General features: G+C 36.3%; 1 protein-coding gene across 2 annotated transcripts in view; it reads right to left on the bottom strand.

The window, feature by feature from the left end:
* The window catches only part of GABRB2 (gamma-aminobutyric acid type A receptor subunit beta2), a 255,749-nt gene that overhangs the window by 164,233 nt on the left and 71,057 nt on the right, over positions 1-20,459 (bottom strand). For both annotated transcript variants that reach the window (XM_069102429.1, XM_069102430.1), the window contains exon 4: positions 1,646-1,866. In XM_069102429.1, coding sequence (XP_068958530.1) covers positions 1,646-1,866 — 221 coding nt within the window. The remainder of the gene's footprint in view (positions 1-1,645; positions 1,867-20,459) is intronic.

Raw genomic sequence — 20,459 nt, 5'->3', positions numbered from 1 at the left:
GTTCAACATTTATTTTTGGTTATACAACAGAGTCAATTTATCCGTAAGGTGATAAAGCCTATGATCGTGACACTGGATTGGGGGGCTAGTATCTATGCTAGGTCACTAATAGTGAAAACTATGTCTTGTTCATTTATTCATGAATGTAATGCCTTGGTAAAACAATACTGTTCCTCTCTCATGCACTCTTCTCATTCCTCCTCATAGGAGGGACAATTATCTTTCTTTTATTTTTTAAAGCAATTGGGGTTAAGTAACTTGCTCAAGGTTACACGGCCAGTTATTTCTGGGTGTGGTGCTAAGTATCTGAGCCTGGATTTGATCCCCAGGTTATCCCGACACTGGAGCCGGTGCTCTTACTTGCTGAGCCACCTGGCCACCCCACAGTTATCTTTCTTACTAGAGAATAAGTTCCTTGAAAGCTGGAATGGAATTTTATTTATATATCTTCCTCAATACTTAACACAGTGTCTTGCATATAATGCATGCTCAATAAATATTTGTTGAATGAATGGTCCCAGTGGGGCCATTTTCAAAAGAAGGGGAATTAAGTTTAGCTTGCAAACTAATTGCTCCTTCATGGTGCTAATGTGAATAGTTAGGCTGCTGTGGGCTGTATGGAGAATGTGTAAATGTACTACAACTCATTCAGGGTAGGGAGAAATTTTTTAAAATGGCAATTAAAGGAGGGTATCTTCTCTAATAATTTGGACAATATTGGGAAAACTAAGATCATGTAGTCCAAAGCCAAATTTACCAATTAATCAGAATTAAGAAATTGGTAATACCGTAACCTGACACTCAGAGTTTTCAGCACACAGAAGAGGTTTACAATAAATAAGGGAAGACAAAAGTAAGAATTCAATTTAGAAATAAGAAAAAAACAATTTCAATCCCATATGCATTGTTAATATAATAGCTCAACAATATCTAAAAATCTTAGGGAAACTGAAATGTAGGACTATTAAGTAGCCTGCATTTAAATAAAGGTAGATTACAGTGTGTTAATAAATAATCCACATTTCTTTCCTTGTCTTTTTTAGGAAACCATATGAATCAATCTTTGTAAAACAAGAGAAGTTTTAAAAAAGTTCTATGTCTTTTCAGTAGACCATGCAGCCACTGCCTGGATAAGATATAAGGGGTTCAGTTCCATAGTTTAACAAAGGCATTCATTAAGCAATTTGTTCATGATTGCCTTATTTTCAAGGCCAGCCACCTCTGGTTTGGGGGTTGTGAGAGGGCATCATCAAGTTCTGCCTCTTGAAGATCACATCTGACTCACTTTGAACAAGAGTGATTAACAAAATGGTCTGCCATCTTGATGTCCAATTTCTTTTTTTTTTTTTTGGTGGGGGGGAGGGTTGAGGAGATTAGCAGTTTGTCACTGTCGGCCTGTTATTATTTATTTCAATATTTTAAGGGAAGTAGCTCCAAAGTTGGCAATTAATACTTCAGAGAAATCTTAGTCCTACATGTGACCAACTACTCAGCTATCCAGGCTTATAGCTATTTGTGCCAAAGACACTTTTAATTGCCTATTGGAAAGAGTAAAAACAAAAAAACTCCCTAAGAATGTCTTCAGTTAGGCAACATAAATATGGACATAAGAAAGATGAAGTCAAAATTCTATATTGCTACAGACCTGAGGCCATAAAGGACAGTCCCATCAGGATGCAGACGGATCATCCTATTCTTGACAGTCACCCCATGCACAAATGACTTCTTGTCGTTCAGGAAGTATGTGTCAGGCACCCAGAGCTGATCCGCTACTCTATTGTCCAAGGTGAGATTTAAAGGTATTACATTATATGACAGCCTCTTATCTCGCCAAGCTTGCTGAAAGTACATTGTCAGGGTATAGTCCTGTGATTGGGAGAAGAGAAAATTATTATTTGCACCAAAATAGACTTTGGAAATAGGCAAACAGCTACTCTCTGTGTATATAAGATGGAGTGATGCTCAGCATAGCTTGTATGACTGTGAAACTGAATTGTTTACACTCCCCCATCTATCAATAACTATACCAGCAAGTGTATATTGAACATTCCAATACCATTATTGCAACTTCACAACTTTCCTTTCTCCTGCTGATGAGAGAGAAAAGAATTATTTGGCTTTATTCTCTTTAAGGTTTCAGAGAAAGTTAATGTGTCTGAGTTCTTTTCAACATAGTTTCCACTTAATCATGTGTATTTAGTGAATTCTTTTTCTACATAATTAGTTAATGCAATTGATAAGAAAGATGAGGTAGGTGACACAGTGGATTGAGCACTGGACTTGGGGTAGGAAGATCCGAGTTTAAATCCAGTTTCACACATGTACTGGCTGTGTAACCCTAGACAAGTTATTTTATTTCTATCTACCTGGTTTTACATCTATCTGTAAAATGGGGATAATAACACCACCTACCTCACAAGGTGATTGTAAGGATAAAATGTGATTTAAAAAAATGTAAAGTGCTTTGCAAACCTTAAGATGCTACAGAAATGCAATGATGATAATGATAATGATGATGATGATGATGATGATGATGATGATGATGATGATGATGACGGCAATGATGATGATGATGGACAGGGCCCTGGAACTATAGTCAGAAATCATAGGCTCATCTCACTTAAGGCATGTCTGTCTCAGTTTCCTCATCTGTAAAATGAGGATAATAACAGCACCAACCTCCTAGCAGTGTGGCGATCAAGTGAGTTGTGCTTGTGCAAGATGTACTTGTAAAAGTACTTTCCAAACCTTAAAGCATTCAATAAATGTGTCCTAGAGTTTACTAAGCTGTGTAGCATTGAGCAGATTACATTAGGTCTCAGAAGCTCAGCTTTCTCTTATGTAAAAGGAGAGTAATAATACTTTCATGGCCTCTCCAATGATGACATAACAAATGAAATATACATATAAATGATTATTAAAGATGCTGGATGAAATAAAGAATTTTAAACCATGGAACATATCCTTAAAATTATGCTGTATCATCCCCCTCTCTCCTTAATCAGAAATATCTATGCTTGATCTCAAAATGAGTTTAATGTCTTCTGAATTTAAAACCTAATCATGCCTGTTTGTTCTAGAAAAACATGAACCAGTGAATAACATATCAAAATTTTTAGTGTTCTTTAAATGACCATGTGTATATTTGACTTAAATAATTGCTTCTCTTAGTGTTTTTAGTTGTCATATTTTTTAATATATAGATATTTGAATTCTTTTTTTATCTTTTTGCTGTTGTTGATTTTCTTTACTTTTGTATCACATTCATTTGTAAATATATTCCTCTCCTTCCTCTACCCAGTGAACATGTCCTTATAAAAAAGAAAACAAACAAAAAGTTTAATCCATCAACAGCATCTGTCAGTGTATGCAACATTCCACATATGTTGGCCCTTACTTCCCCAGATGAAAGAGAAGAGATCAATTTCCTTAACCCTTTTCTGAGGCTGATAGATCATTGTAATTACACAGCATGCAGATTTGTTCAATTGGTCTTTCCTTTTTTATACCATAGTTGTGTATGCTGCTTTTATGTTCCTGCTTGCTTCAATCTGTATTAGTTCACCTAAGTCTTTATATTTCATATTTGTTATTTCTTATGCTATAGTAATATTCTAAATTGGATATAGCGTTTCTCAATCAACTGACGCCTACTTTATTTTCATTTCTTGGCTAACACAAAAAAAGTGATTCTATGCCAATCTGGTAAATAATGGAACTTTCTATCTGTGACTTCCTTGGGGTATATATCTTACAGTGGGTCAGTGTATGTGGACACTTTAGCAACTTTTTCTAAAGCTTAATTCCTAATGATTGGAATGGTTAGAACAATTCACCCTCCAGTTGCAGCACAACAGTTCATTATGTTTGCCTTCCCAAAGTCCCATTGAGTATTTCCATGTTTTTCAAATCCTCTCCAATTTTCTGTGTGAGTTGAAACATTCTAATTATTTTGGCTTGCATTTATCTTATCAGTGATTTCTAAATAACATTTCATATAGCTATATCAGTGGTAGTGTCAGCACCAAATTTGTCTATAGGTCTCTAGAAATTATCGTTGGTTTACAATTCAAAATGCTAAAAGAAAAATAGACTAGAAAATATAATGAAAAAATTACAAATAGACATTTTATAAGGAATTTAGAATACAGAAACAGAAGATACAAGAAATAAAATAATCAGGTATTTTTCCCTAAAAAAATAGTCAATTCCCTTTCTTGGCAATAATTACTTGGAAAATACAATTATTCTTCCTGCTAGGAGATATAGCCATTAAAGTGACTGATTATGGACTCTTCAGATTCAGAGAAGTGATTATTTGGAAGTTGTTGAGCTCTATCTATTAGGCTTTGAGATACCTTTTAGCACCAGAAAAGAAATCAAATATTTAATGAATCGTTAAATGAATAGTAATATACTGGGATTCAGACTTAACTTGATTTTTTTTTATCATTTTTCTACCAAGACAATATGCACTCAGATACACACCTGGAGAGGAATGTCATGTATTCTGTGAACTGGTGCATCAATTCTACTTTAATTAATTGATTTATTTAATTTATTGTTACACATTACCACATGATCACTTATAGAAATGGTTTCTACAGGGAACCTAAATAATCTCAGAAGAAATAAATATATCTTAATCTATTTTTCTCATCTTGATCACCAACCATTCTAATTGAAGCCTTTTTCTCAATGAACAGTAAGAAAACAAAACAATGAGATCCCACTCTTTCTATCAGAAAGCTGTCACGGTGTAGCCTCATTCAAAATGAAAATATATACAGGATTCCGGATCTTCCTGGCCCATGTCAGATCCATGCAAGATGATTGGGAATTTTTTTGTTATTAAATACAGCAGTCTATTAAGTTATGGGTTTGGAGAAGGGAAAAGTATTTATCTGAGCAACAAACACATCCTCTCCCCTTCTAAAAAAAAAGAAAGAAAAAGCAAAGAAAAAAACCAAAAACCCCCAAGAAACTTTAACTGCTGTTCTAAAAACAATGGTTATGCCAATATCCTTCTCTTTGTTGTACTTTTGGAAAAAAATGTGGAATATCATTAAAAACTGTGTGAATAATTAGCTATGTATCTTTTATATAGTAATCTCTTCTGTAAGGGCTTACTATAGGCCAAGTACCATGCTAAATTCTAGAGATACAAGTGAAAATCAAGCAGTTCCTGATCTCAAAGAACTTGGACTCTATCTGGGGGGAAATAACACACAAAAGAAGGCAGGAAAGTGATGGGCTGGTTGGAGGGGGACATCAGCAAGGACCCTTTACAGGGGCATCTTGTTCCATGGAGTTTAAACCAGGCAGAGCAGCAGATGCTAAGTGGAGTGAGTTGAATGTCCAATTTCTACCCTCTGTAAGGGAAGGCATTGGGAAGAGTTTGGCATTCTACACTTCAGCTCTCCAAGCAGAGTGGAGAGGAAGCTGAATGGGATGTCAATGGAGGCTTGGGCTTCCTTGTCTAAGGTCCCCGCCAGCTTTTCAAATTCTCTATTACATAAAAACATTCACCTCAATAGAAAGCTCCTTTTTATTTTGTAAGACATTTTTTTTCAACCAGTGTTTGTTGTTTTTTCCCAACCAGTACTGAAGTCAGACTTTGAAATTGGCTGCCTCCAAAGTGCTAAAGATGAGTATCACTCTGAGGTCAATGGAAGCCACATAAGTGTTTATGAGTTTATACCCTTCATCCAAGAGATTTTTGACCATGTTTGCTAGAATTCTTACATAGTCCCCATGTCCTCTCTCTTCCCCTCCTACATGCTACTGGGGGCTTCCTACTTTCCCTCTAGCTCTCTTGCAATTATATAAATACCAAGGGAACATACAAATTATATATGTGTTTCCATAGTTCTCTCTATAAGATTAGGCCTTTCTCCTTTTCTGGTCAAATATTTCTTTTGAAGTTCTTTTATACTACTTCTCATGAACATGTTTGGTTCTATTTATATCTATTGTGAATTTGTCCACTTTCAGATAACCATTTATTTGGCAATTAATCATATACTGCCTTCTGGCATTTTTATTATTATTTTGCTCTTGTAAGATTTTTAAAGCTTTGTTTGTGTGTAGGTATTGTCTAAGAATGATAGAAGGGGATAAGCATTAAGTGCTTTCTATGGGCTAAGCACTGTCCTAAGGACTTTATAAATACTATTTCATTTGTTGAATAAGGCATGATTCCTGCCCTCATGGAACTTATACATTCATTAGGGAGAAAATACACACTTTTTTGTATCTCTTACATTCCCCAGCACAATGTTTTATACAGAAAGGTACTCAAAATATTAGTTAATTCATTTGGTTAATATTCCCAATTGCCTTACTGCTTTATATCGTTGACCTATCTGAATAATAATTCTTTGTATATGAATGTCCTACACATCCTAAACATTTTCATATCTCCTGCTGTCATTCTTTTAGTTTGCATTACTTAATACTACCGGTGGTGAAATGGGAAAAATCAGAATTTTGACACTGGAAGATCGAGAGCCTCAGAGAGGAATCTATTTACAAAAGCTTCTGAAGTCAAAACTTTTGAAAATGTCTAAAATATTCTTGAAGACTCCTGTTTTTACCGCCAAATGAAGTCATGCTGCTTGCCTTACTTAGATCATGGGATGATTTATTCACCCTAAACTAGATTTTATTAGATTGTGACAGGGCAAAAAGCCCCTCCTATTAGAAATTGTAGCACTAGATGTTGAATTGTTTACTAACAATTAAACTATATAATTATATATAATTAACTAGATGTTTAATTGTAGCGCGCTAGAGGAAAAGGGATCGTGATCTTGATACACTGACCCAGCTAAGTGTCATACTTATGAATAGCACAAGTCTATCATTGATAAAGGAAATTTAATTTCAAATTAAAATTAAAACTAATTTAAAAAGTATTTTATATTGTTTTCTTATATGACAAGCTAAACATATATCTGTAAGTATGTCAACTATTTCTCCAGTATCCTACTATTCATTTTGCCAACCTACTTCCCCCCATACCACTGAAAAATTAATCTAGCTCTATGGCAATACTGTTTAATAGCTACGTGGTAGCTTCACCTCAGTGGAAATGAATTTTCGTACTGTAAAATGGAGATGCTAATAGCTAGAAGATCAAATCAGATAGTTATTAAAGTGCTTTGTGTACTGTTCTATACAAATGCAAATGATTTTTAGGACTATAGTATCACAGATCTAGAATTGAAAAGGACCTCAGAGGCCATCTAATACAAACCCCTTGTTTTACAGATGAGGCAACTGAGGCCAAAGAAGGTGAACTTATTTGCCCAAGGTCACACAGATAACAGGAATCATAAGTGGGATTTGAAGCTAGGTCCTATGAAATCAGAGTCAGCATTCTTTCCAATGCAATGGCTCATCAGAACTACAACATATCAGTCAGCAAACTTTGATAGGGTTAAAAGTCATCTGCACTTACTCAATTAGTTTCTATTCCATTCCATTCAATCCCTCACATATGCATTAACCATTTACATACTGTCTTGCATTTTTTGTCTGTTTCATAGCTATTTCAGGCATGTACGTAATGGGGATCTGGCTAATAAGCTTATTCTTTGAGAGCCCATACAGAGCAGATTAATGTGTTCAGCTATTCTAGTTCTCCATGTGTAAGAAGTTGGGGAGTCTGCTTCTGGGAGAACTGTGGTGATATCGAATGGAATTGCCTTGGAGAGACTTTGGAGCATCCAAAACTTTCTCTGTTCTGCTTTGTGGTGAATATGAGCTTATTTTTCCAGCTAGAGGTATGAAACTGGAACTAGAGTGACCTTTAGGAGGCTATAGTCTGCCTCAATCTCTTTATCATGATTTGACTTCTTTTTTAGCTGACTTCTTCAGCCTAGACAGGGTCCAGAGAAAGCTATGCCTGTAAAGAGAGAGGGCTCAGGCCTTCTCCCCACTTGAGGTTAGCATGTGGCCTTGTGGATCAGTTTTTTGCCAGCCTCATCATTTATTCTTTCATTTTAGGTGAAGAAATTAATCTGGAGATCACAAATCTTGTGAGTTTTGAAAGGTCAAGACAGTGACTCATCCAAGAGTATGGGAATATAGGAATCCAGTCCACTGATGGATTTTGCAGCCAGTGAAGAACTGATGCTTGTTCAAGTGAGAAGTAACCTTTTAGATCCAGGCTGAAGTTAGCTAAGGAAGGACTCATCTGGTAATGATACATTTGGATATGGATTGACTAGATGAATTCCATGTAGAAACTGTTCGAAGAGCAAGCAAGAGATCAAGATGGTATAAGGAAGAAAATATCTGTGAGGTGGGGAAATCGGTATGATTCTGTTTTTGCTCTATTTGTGAAGTAAATAACCATTTGTTAAATTTAGTTGATGTTAAGTGGTCAAATGTCACTGTTGTGCTAGTCACGGATTGGCTAAAAGTGTGTGTGGGGGGGCATATCTAGCATGCCAGTGTAAACTAATGGAATTAGAGCAAAGATATCATAGTCCCAAAGAGGTTCTCCTAAAGCCTGGGGGATTATGTGGCAGACCCGAAACTTAGATCCTGTGCCCTTTTTTTTTTTTTTGACTGTTATTTTCCACAACTTCAATAGAGTTAGGGCTTATTTCTTCTACTGTTTTGAGTCATGGCCCCCTCACACTCCTTCCCAACTTACTGTCATGAAACTAGTGATAAACTCCTGTAAATGTTGCCGATGTTCTATAAATGCCTTCTGAATATATGAAAGAATGTTGACCCTGGAGTTTTCTGAGATTTTTGAAACCACGGGATTGCATTCCATCATACACGGGCATACAGAGAACAACTCTAGCTTTATAAAAAAAGTGATGACTTCAAATTCACTTTGATGCAACAGAATTTTGAAAATGGTACTGGAAATGGCGGTTTATTCACTACTACTAAAAAAAGAACAAAAAACAGAACATAAGAGGTATTTAAAGGTATTATATGTCTACAGAGGGGAGCAAAATAGGTAAAATTTCTCTCTCAGCTTGAAGTATATTCAATTTGACCTCCTACTCCATAACAATGATTTTCAGAAAAGCAATGGCAATATTTATTAAAAAAGCATGGTAGATGGAAAGAGGAAGAAATATTAAAGTTTCTGGATTCAAAAGAAAATATTCCAGGTCACAACTAGTTATGGAATTTTCTATGCACACACACACACACATTCACTCATTTGATCATGGTAAGTTCAATATATAAATTTATCCTAAACAAACCTGTCACTTTGTACTTTTTATTAAAAGAAAACATTGTTTGATATATTTTTATACTTATCAAGTGCCTCCCAGGGTAAAAGCAATTTTTTATTTCATCCTCGCTTTGAACACATATTGCAAGTTATCTGTCTTGAGAACATTAATAATCAGTAGCTTGGTATAGAACTGGGGCTCTTGGATTTTAACTATCCTAAAGCCAATTTCAGCAGCTTTGTGTAAATGTGTGCTGGAAATTTAGATTATTAATATATTGGGAATAAAAGAATGAACTTAATAGATATTGCTGCAAACAGGTGTGGTATATGAATGTGATAGAATAGTATTATGCTCTGAAAAATTCAGAAATAAATAATTACAAAGAGACATGGAAAGACATAGAAACTGATGCATAGTGAAGTAAGCAGAACTGAAAGAAAAATATATGCAATAACATCGGTCATATAAAATGAATAATTATGTAGTCTTTTAGGAATTAAAGGAGCAGAACAAAAACAATTTATATAATAATTACAACACTCTGAAGAAAAACAACTTTGAAAGCTATAAGAACTTTGATCAATATCATGACTAACCATGATTCCAAAGGATCATTGGTGTAACATACTATATCTACTTTTTGACAAAGATGTGACATATTTAGGATTACAGAATGTTATTTATATAATATGCACATATACATATTTATGTACACATATGTGTATATGTATATGTACATACATATATACATATCTACATTTATATAGATTTACATATATATATATATAATAAAGGTAATGAAGTAATTTCTTTGTTTAACTACCCATATTTTAAAAAGGAAATTGTTTTTCTTTTATCTTTTTTCCCCCTAGTGGGGTACAGTGCAAGGGAGAGAAAATATTATTAGAAAAATAAAGTAGAGAATGGGTATGGGGACATGATGCTACAGCTGTGGAATATCACATGTACTTTCCAGATGCCCATCCTTTCTCTTTTCTTTCCTTCTATTTCCTTCCTTTCTCTACACTTCCCTTCTCCTTTCCTTCAATCCCTTCTTCCCTCACTCTCTCCTTTCCTTCTTTCCCACCTTCCTTCTTTCTTTCCTCCTTTTGCTCTTTCCATCCTTCCTTCCTTTTTTGAATGGAAATATGGTATAATTAAAACATATATTAGGGGTGGCCAGGTAGCACAGCGAGTAAGAGTACCAGCTCCAATGTCGGGATGACCTAGATCAAATATCAACCTCTGATACTTAGCACCACACCCAGAAATGACTGGCCGTGTAACCTTGAGCAAGTTACATAACCCCAATTGCTTTAAAACAAACAAACAAACAAACAAACAAACAAACATATATTAGACTTAGGGTCTGAAGAGGTGAATTCAAGTTACCAGTTAGATACCACTGTGTGGTTCTGTTGAAAGAATGCTGGATTTGGGGTTGGAGAATTTGGGTTTGAATTCCATCTGTGTTATGTACTACTTCCCTTTACCTAAGGAAAGTCACTTCCTTTCTACTGTCTTAAGTATCTTTATCTGATAATGAGAGGGATGGATTAGATGGTATCTAAGGTCCCTTAAAAATAGAAATAAAAATCCTATGCATCAGCCATAGAACAGGGGAAAAATAAGCTTAAATTCTCTTATCTTCAGCCTCATTCTCACTGAATTGAATAGAATCAAATAGACTCTATAGTCTCTTCAAACACTAAATTTATGATCCTATAATCTTTGTTATCTAACTCTTTTGCTATCCTTTCTTCCTCTTGCTGTTGTTGATTGTTCCCATGCCCCTTTAGAAAGTTTCAGAACTTGGTCTTGGGGCGCCCAGGTGGCTCAGCGAGTAAGAGCACTGGCTCCAGTGTCGGGATGACCTAGGGATCAAATCTGGGCTCAGATAATTAGCGCCACACCCAGAAATAACTGGCTGTGTAACCTTGAACAAGTTACTTAACCCCAATTGCTTAGGGGAGGCCAGGTGGCTCAGTGAGTAAGAGCACCAGCTCCAGTGTCGGGATGACCTGGGAATCAAATCCGGGCTCAGATACTTAGCACCACACCCAGAAATAACTGGCCGTGTAACCTTGAGCAAGTTACTTAACCCCGATTGCTTTTAAAAAAAAAAGTTTCAGAAATTCCTGAAACATTTAAAGTTTTGGGGAAAATATTATTGAAAGCACATTACATCTAGTTCTTAATATAGTAATTTTCTTTCACCCTAACCACACTGAAAATTAACTTTTTTTTTAAAACATGATAAAGACTACAATATAAAACCAAGTACACTTTGGTATATCTGATTTATCTAGGAATTCAGTTCTCTACCTAAGTTATTCAGTATGAGAATCTCCCTATGGAATGTCCCCACTCATCTAGTATCAGTGTTAAATAGTCTAAGAATTCCTGGCTAATCAAATTTATTCTCATCTCTTTTCCCTCCTCTCAAGACACAGCCATTCTAAAGAAATGACCTTTTAATGAAGCTAAGAGATAAATATTAGCTAGGATTTTGTCCCTAACAAGGGAAAACTAGGGGATGAGGATGAATAGAATTAGATTTCTTCATGTCCCCAAAAAGCATTGGAAAAACGGAGGATCAAGCTTATGATCCAAAGCAGTAACCCACTTCTAGCAAAAGATGAATCAATGAGAAAATTGTCTCAATTTTTCCTAAATAATTTTTCATAAAATTACTTATGGGAAGTAACTAATTAAAGTAACTCTATAATGAAGCCTTCCCTTCACTAGATGCCAGTTGTACAATGAAATGTGTGTGTGTGTGTGTGTGTGCATGTGTGTGGTGGAAGGTGGAAATCACAGTCTTATAGGATCATACTTTTAGGACTTAGAGGCCTTAAGTCCAACAATTTCATTTTACAAATGAAGAAATTGTAGCCAAAAGGAATTATCTCTTCTACAACATGACCCTAGGTATCTATCACCTGAAATATTTTATAATTGTGAAAATATGCCTAATAGCAAATGAATATCTTTGCAGGATAGTTTTCTACCTTTTTTTTTTAAAGAAAGAACAAATTTTAAAAATAAGAAAAAATAAATTCCCCACAGATACATGCTTTTGATTGTTTGTGAATTATAGTAGACTATAACACAGTTTATGCAGTGGATACTGAGCTCAATGTGAAGTCAAGAATATTTGAAATGAATCCTGTTTTGTACTCTTACTATGTGACTCTGGGCAAGTCACTTAATCTTTCTTTGGTTCAGTTTCTTTATCTGTGAAATAGGAAAAATAATCTCACATAGCTCATGGAATTATTGCGATGATCAAAAGAAATGATGCATATAGAAGACTATGTAAAACTTAAAATCCTACATACATGTTAGTTAATAGTATGATGAGCATTTTATCCCAGTTTGCCATACATTTCCAATGGAAGGGATCAACTAAATATGATTGGGTTTAATTCAATTCAGCAAACATTTCTTAAGTACTATTAAACTTCTACCTTCTTTATTTTAAATCTATGAATCCTGACAAATAATTTCTTGAGAACAATAGTTTAAGCAAAGTTCTAAGAGAGATGGACATGTCATGTAGGCTTCAACTTTTTTTATTTTAAATTCTATTTTTTCCCTTCACAGCATGTGATCAGTGTCTTCTCTCTGAAGTGACAGGCTCTGAGGAGATCTTATATACTGATATAAAAGGAAAATTTAAAATAAGTACATATCACTGCTTTCATTTATCTGACAGGCTAACAGAAGCTGACAGGAAGTCCAATTTGCAGGCTGATACTACAGCAAAGAGAATATATTTAGTATATACATGTACTTCTAAGAGAATATCTGATGTGTGGAGATGAAAAAGAAATGTGCATTATCACCCTTTGCAAGCAAAGCCAATTTTTAAAATTTTAATCTTATGACCACCATTCCCCTCCACTTCTGACATTATTTTTTTACACTTTCTTGTCAGTTCAATGCCATTGATATATGTTAACAACACTGATTAGCCAGTAAATCTAGTATTGTGGCAGCCTCATTTTGGTGCCATTCCCCCCCCCATCCCAACACACACATGCATATATGTACATACATACATGCATGCATGCATACACAAACTCACATTGTCATGCTCCCAGATAAACTTGCAAGAATAGAAAGCAAATGTGTAGGCTCACAGATTCAGGTATTACAGCCAGACAAGCCTCTCAAAACCATATACACAATTGTGTGTAGGTTCACAGAATTTAATCCAGTGTGGAGTCAGCTCATACTGGCTGAGCTGACTGTTAAATTTCCAGTGTGAGTACTTATGCCATGGAAATCAGCAGTGATAAAAATCAAGATTTGGCTCTTATTAATCTATTGATTGTCTAGACATGATAAGGTTATAGAGAAAATGTTCTTAATGTTGATTTAACTTAAAAGTGTATCATATGTATGTATGCATTTTGTTTTTTGCTTTTTGGAGGGAGAAAGGCAGGGCAATTGGGGTTAAGTTACTTGCCCAAGATCACAGGGCTAGTTTTGTTTTAAGTGTCTAAGGCCGGATTTGAACCCAGGTCCTCCTGGCTCCAAGGCCTGTGCTCTATTAACTGAGCCACCTAGCTGCACCTGTATGCATTTTAAACATTTACCAGTATACTCCTGGCTAAAAGGAATCTTCAAAATCATCTATATAACTGCCTTATCTTACAGACAAGAAATCTGAGGCCCCCAAACTTGACTCAGGTCACACAGATAAAAAGTAGCCAAGTCAAAATTCAAATCTAGATCTTGTCTCTAACTCTAGGGTTAAATTTACCACAGTATTCTATCTCTGACTTGCTATCAAATGATACTTGTCCTGTCTTCTGCTCTATAGGTTATGTTTGCCTCTAGCTCTAAGGGGAAATGGTGGCTTAAGTGAGATCAGATGAGATGACATGCAGAAGGTACCTTTTTCTAAACCTGCCTCCTACCAAAATTGAATAGCTTCTGTCTTTGCAGGATCTACAAATCTTAACTTTGTCACAATTCTGGGCAGACCTTCCATAGTTAGGTAGGACTAGGGATAGTGATATCCTTTATGGCAAGCCTTGTGTGAGTACCATAGCAGAAGACATCTAGATATTCCTTATGGGCTAAATGCCCCATTCGGATAATGAGAAGAAAGGAATGTCTGTCAGTTTTCAGAGGAAGAAATTAAAGCTATCTATAGTCATAAGAAAAAATGCTCTAGGGGCAGCTAGGTGGCACAGTGAATAGAGCACAGGCCCTGGAGTCAGAAGAACCTGAGTTCAAATTTTACCCAGACACTTAACACAAAAATAGCCATGTGACTTTGGACAAGGCACAACCTCAATTGCCCTACCTTCCCCCCTCCAAAAAGCAAAAAAAAAAAAAAGCTCTAAATCACTATTGATTAGAGAGATGCAAATCAAAACAACTCTGACATACTACATCACACCTATCAGATAGGTTAACATGGCAAAATTGGAAAATGATAAATGTTGGAGAGGATGTGGAAATGTTGGAACACTATTGTTGGTGGAGATGTCAGCTAATCCAACCAGTCTGGAAACAATTTTGGAACTATGCCCAAAGGACTAAAATGTCCATATCCTTTGACCCAGCAATACCACTTCTAGGGCTGTATACCAAAGAGATCATAAAAATGGGGAAAGGACCCACATGTACAAAAATATTTATAGCAGCTCTTTTTGTGATGGCTAAGAACTGGAAATCAAGGGGATTCCCATCAATTGGGGAATGGTTAAACAAGTTGTGGTATATGAATGTAATGGAATACTATTGTGCTATAAAAAATGATGAACAGGTGAACTTCAGAGGAACCTGGAAAGACTTATATGAACTGATGCTGAGTGAGGGGAGCAGTATCAGGAGAACATTGTACACAGTAACAGTCACAGTGTGTGAGGATTGATTTTGATAGACTTAGCCCTTCTCAGCAATGCAAGAACCTAAAACAATTCCAAAGGACACATGATGGAAAATGTCAGTCATATCCAGAGAAAGAGCTATGCAGAATGAAGCAGACTATTTTCTTTTTTGGTTTATTTTATTTATTTCTTTTTCATGGTTTTTCCAATTCGTTATAATTCTTCTATGCAACATGACTAATGTGAAAATGTGTTTAATAGTAATGTATTGTGTAGAGCCCATATCAGATTGCAAGCCATCTTAGGGAGGGAGTAGAGAGGGAGGGGGGAAAAATTTAAAACTTGTGGAAGTGAATGTTAAAAACTAAAAATAGGGGTGGCTAGGTGGCACAGTGAATAGAACACTCTCCCTGGGGTCAGAAGGACCTGAGTTCAAATCTGGTCTCAGACACTTAACACAAAAACCTTGGGCAAGTCACTTACCCCCAACTGCCCTCCAAAAAAGCAAAAAAAAAAAAAAAAGAACCAAAAAAATAAAAATAAATAATGTAATAAATTGGGGAAAAAAAGAAATGCCTGACATTTTTATCAGCTTTATTCATTGGCTTCATACTAGTATTTTATATTAATCTGATTTTTTTAAAGGTAATCCCTGTGTGAAGTGAGACTAAATATGGGGAAGAAGAGGAAAAAAAATGCTAATATTTTCCTGATGACTTCTAGCCTATCTAGCAACTCCCTAAAGGACTTCTATAATTCTGTCTCCTACCCAATATACTCTAAAATGAGGTTTCCCCTTGTCTATATTGCTGGGACCATATCTAGAAAATATTGTCCCAGAAAAGCCCTTTCTGCCATAGATTTCCAGTGTTCTACCACTTATACTTTTCACTTATTATCTGGGCAAAACATTCTCTGTCACTGCATACCCAAAGAGGTAATGCTTACCATGAGAAATAAACTCATAGACTGTTAGAACTCAAACTTTAAAAAATAACCTAATCTACCCTATCCAGTTTACAAATGGAAAAACAAAGTCCCAGAAAGATGAAGGGAGTTATCCAAGATAATACAGCCAGAATCCAGGTTTATCAAGTCCCAGACCAATAATTTTTAACTTTTTTTTTTAACATGTTGAAATGATCTATCCAAATGAACTGTTTCTCAACTCAAGGTATTTTCTCTGACTATCCTCTGTGCCTGGAATTATCTCTCTCTTCATCTCTGGCCCCTGGTTTCCTGGCTTCCTTCAATACTCATGTAAATTCCCATCTTCCACAAGAAAGCTTTTGCAATTCTTCTTATTTCTAGTGCCATCACTCTTCTTAACTAGTTCTTATTTATCCTGTATATAGCTTGTTCACACATATTTTTGCTTGTTGTCTCTCTACCCCAAAAGATCATGAACTCCTTGAGGACAGGGACTGGCTTTTGCCTTTTTTTTTTTTTTTTTTTTTTTTTGTATTTCTAGTGTTTTCATGGTGTCTGGCACATAGTTAGCACTGACTAGATGCTTACTGACTGACTGATTGAATGAATGAATCTTATGAAATATTGTAGATTTTCTGAATAATAATTTAATGAACCAAACCAATCCAGTAATTGAATTATCCATATCCAACAAAATACAAGTAAAATGAATGTTACAGAGTATTTGTTTAATTCAATGAACACTTTTTAAATGTCTACTATATACAACACATAATACTAAATACCTGAGATACAAAGGGAAAAACAAAACTCTTATCATCAAGGATCTTACGTTCTCCTGGGAGGAGAGTGGTGTCAGACTAGACCACATTACTTTCTACTTGATACTTGTGGAAATATAACTGTCTCTCTCATACTAAGACTGCCCAATTTGGTAAAGAAACTATCATTTCTAGAGAACATGTAAAGTCAGTTTTAAAAATCTGAATTGACTGGCTGCTTGTCTCAACTAACTGATTACATAAAGTCAGTAAAATCAGTAAAAATAATAAATTCAGTCCTTATATATGGTAAAAGGACACTGTCCATAAGAATAGAGCATTTCTTTGTGTGTATATTAAGGTCAAAACATGGTAAAAAGAAGTCATTGTCTAAGCCAAAATTTTAATGCCAATACTGAAAAAAGACCATCAAACTTGACAATTAAGAGATAATCAGTAATTTTGGATAAAGTTGTTTCATTTGGCTATTGAAGTCAAAAGCTATAATGGAAAAGGCTGAAGAATGAGTGGAGAAGAAATGTAACAAACAAAGAAACACACACACACATATACACAAATTTAAGGAATTTGACTAAGGAGCCACAGAGAGAAATAAGATGATAGATTGAAGAGGCGGCTGAGTCTAATAACTGTTTATTTTATCTTATTTTGCTTTTGTTTAATGTTTTAGAATGGATTGGCTTGGACATGTTTAAAGGCAGTAGGGGGAAACAGTTCATTGGGAGAAGTTGAAGATTCAAGACAGGGAGCAAACAGACAGGACAATCTGATAAGGACAGGAGAGAATGGGATCAAGTGACGAGGAATTCTCCATAGAAATGGTAGTCAAGAAGGACCTTAAATGATAGATAGGATCTAAAGAGATAAAAGGGAAAGGGGAGAGTATTCTGGACAATGGCAAACATAACTAAAAACATTAAGGTGGAGGTGAACAAAGTATGCTCATGGGGCAATAAAGAGAATAGCCTTATTATAACAGACCAATTTAGAGAATAGGAGAAGTAATGCAAATTATTTAATTACTGAAAATCAAAGTAGAAATGACTATTAATTAGTGTACAAAACAGCAAAACGGTACAAAACCAATTATCACTATGTTCAGTGAGAAAAATACCTACTTTTAAAAAAATTTTAAGTCACGTGATTTAGACCTGCTGTGGACATGTACTGAGTCAAATGAATTATAGAGACAGTAAGTACTAGGAGATATTGGAGGGAAAGGGGAAGAGGTAGGAAAGTAACTCAGTAGGAACTTAAGTGGACAAGGAAGACTTCATGGAGGAGGAGGAGTCTGAGCTAAGTGGAACATGATTTAGTTAGCAGAAGAACTAGATGAGGGTATGAATGCATTTGCCAATTCCCCATTGTGGTCAACTCATCTTTTCCCAGCACCATAAGCATCACAAAGTTGATATGCCGACCTTTGATATTTTAAAGTGTTAAAAGAGGCACGTGTGGAAAGCTGTTAACTCTTTCTAACTGATTTCTTCTAAATCTCCTAAACTTATCATTGTAGTTGTTGTTTTAAATCAGGTATTAAAACACCAGCTCCCCTAGATGCCATCTTTTCTATGCTCTCTCTATTCATGTCTGTGCAGGAACTCTACTAGATTTCTGCCTGAGCATACACAACAGGTCAGCTTGGAATTAGAGCACATCAGTTTGAAGCAGGTTGGTTTGTGGCAGGTTAATTCACCCTTGTAATGTATACATTTATAATCCACTGAGTGGCTTTCCATGGTACTGTATAAAAGACAGCTACATTTTTTTTCATTTTATTTTTCCCCACAGAGGTCAGCATCATCTTGCCAAGCCTTCTCCTCTGTTGCTAAGACCAATAAATCCTCATTTCAAAAGGTGCTCAGTCAGTAATGAAACTCTGCAGCCTCTGAATGCCACTGAGGTCACCATAATGGATTTGGTGTGAATAAAATCCCTGGAAAATTGAAACATGTGCAACAAGCACACTATGTGGAATAGAAAACTTCTAAGTTCCCTCCTCAATCTATGACTGAGTCCCAGAAGTTTCTCTGGTGAGGCATATGCACATCAAACTGTCTTCTACTGTGACAGAGGGCAAAGTACAATTAGAAGGATAACAATATTGTGATGATTTTACCAAGCTATGCCTAGCATTCTGCAGGCACTCCTGGTTGAGATCGAATGGCCTTTCAAAGTATGAGTCTAGTACTCTACATAAGAAAAACCCAGTAATTACAGATTGCATATTGCTCCTATCATGACATGAAGTTGTATGGACAATCTATTGATCTAGTTCAATCAGTACATGTACCATGCACAGAGCCAGAATAGGGAAAAAGAATAAACATTAAGTTCCCATTATGTGTCACTTTACACCAGGCCTGCACAACATACAACCTGCTTAGGGCTACCTGAGAAAAATGTAGGGTAGCCACTGCACACTCTCCTGTTTGTCATGTGACCTGCAGCAATCAATCATCTTTGGTCTCTCTCTAGTCTAACCTATCAGTGGCCAAAGAAGTTTACAAATTGTGCAGGTCTGTTTTATGCTAAGCACTTTACAAATATAATTTTGTTTGATCCCCACAAAAACCCTATGAAGTAGGTGCTATTATGATCCTCATTTTACAATGAGAAAATTGAGGCAAAGAAAAGTTAAGTGACTTGTCCAGGATCATACAGCCAGTATCTAAAACCAGATTTGAACTCATATCTTCCAGACTCCAGACCCAGTGCTATATGCCAGTGCCCCCAGCTGCCTCTAAAGAAGTACAATGATTTCCGATACGAACCAAATGAAAGGGCTACATCTGAAATGAAACAGCACAGAGTTTTTGACAGTCCCAAGTTATTCCCAACTACAAAAACCTTGTTTTTCCCCATGTAAATTCCCTGCTAATGAAAAATGGAAAGGAATATAGAATATTATGATGAGAAAAAACAGGAGTCAAGATGGCGGAGTAGAAGCAGGACCTACCTGCGGCTCCGGCTTCCACCTTTTCTAATCCATGTAAAAGAGGACTCCAAACAAACTTTGGAGCTGCAGAACACACAAAATGACACAGAGAAGCTAACCTCCCACTGAGGAAAGCCTGGCAGGTTGGCAGGAATCTCCCAGCGCAGAGCTTTGGGAGCCAAGCTCAGGCCCCCATGAGCCAGAGGTTTTAGCCCCAGGGCGGGCCTGATCAGCCACCAGATGGAGGGACTCCAGATCACCAGCAGCTGTGGCCGTTTCAAGATTCATCAACATATAGATGCAAAGGACAAAGTGAGAGGTCAGTGCAGTATGGACTTTGGGACCAGTAGTTAGGAGAGCTTTGGCTTTTGCCCCCAGAGCAAGAAGCTGCTGAGACTCCTGGTACAGCCAGTACCATATGGCAGCTTCAGCTCCTGGCCTGCAGAGTGTAGGGGGACCAAACGACCAGTCTGAGGGGTAATCGCTTTTGCTTTAACCTTCTTGGATCTGTATTTCAGTCTAGGGTGGAGGTCCTGAGGTATGTGACCAGCTTGCCGGAGCATGTGGAGGCTTCAGAGAGGGCACTCAACTAATACCTTGGGCAGATGAGAAAAACCCAGTGTTTGGGACAAAAGCTCCCCTGTCTGGTGGCAGAGTCCTACAGTGGCAAAAAGCCCAGGGGTCAAGTGACTAAGGGGCGACATGACCAGACAAAGGAAGCAAAACAAACAGAAGACTCCAACATTAG

This window comes from Petaurus breviceps, unplaced genomic scaffold (genome assembly GCF_028583685.1).
Source record: "Petaurus breviceps papuanus isolate PSGF00001 unplaced genomic scaffold, PetGlider_PUasm1.0 551, whole genome shotgun sequence".
Classification (NCBI taxonomy): domain Eukaryota; kingdom Metazoa; phylum Chordata; class Mammalia; order Diprotodontia; family Petauridae; genus Petaurus; species Petaurus breviceps.
This window is presented reverse-complemented; position numbering and strand designations above follow the sequence as displayed.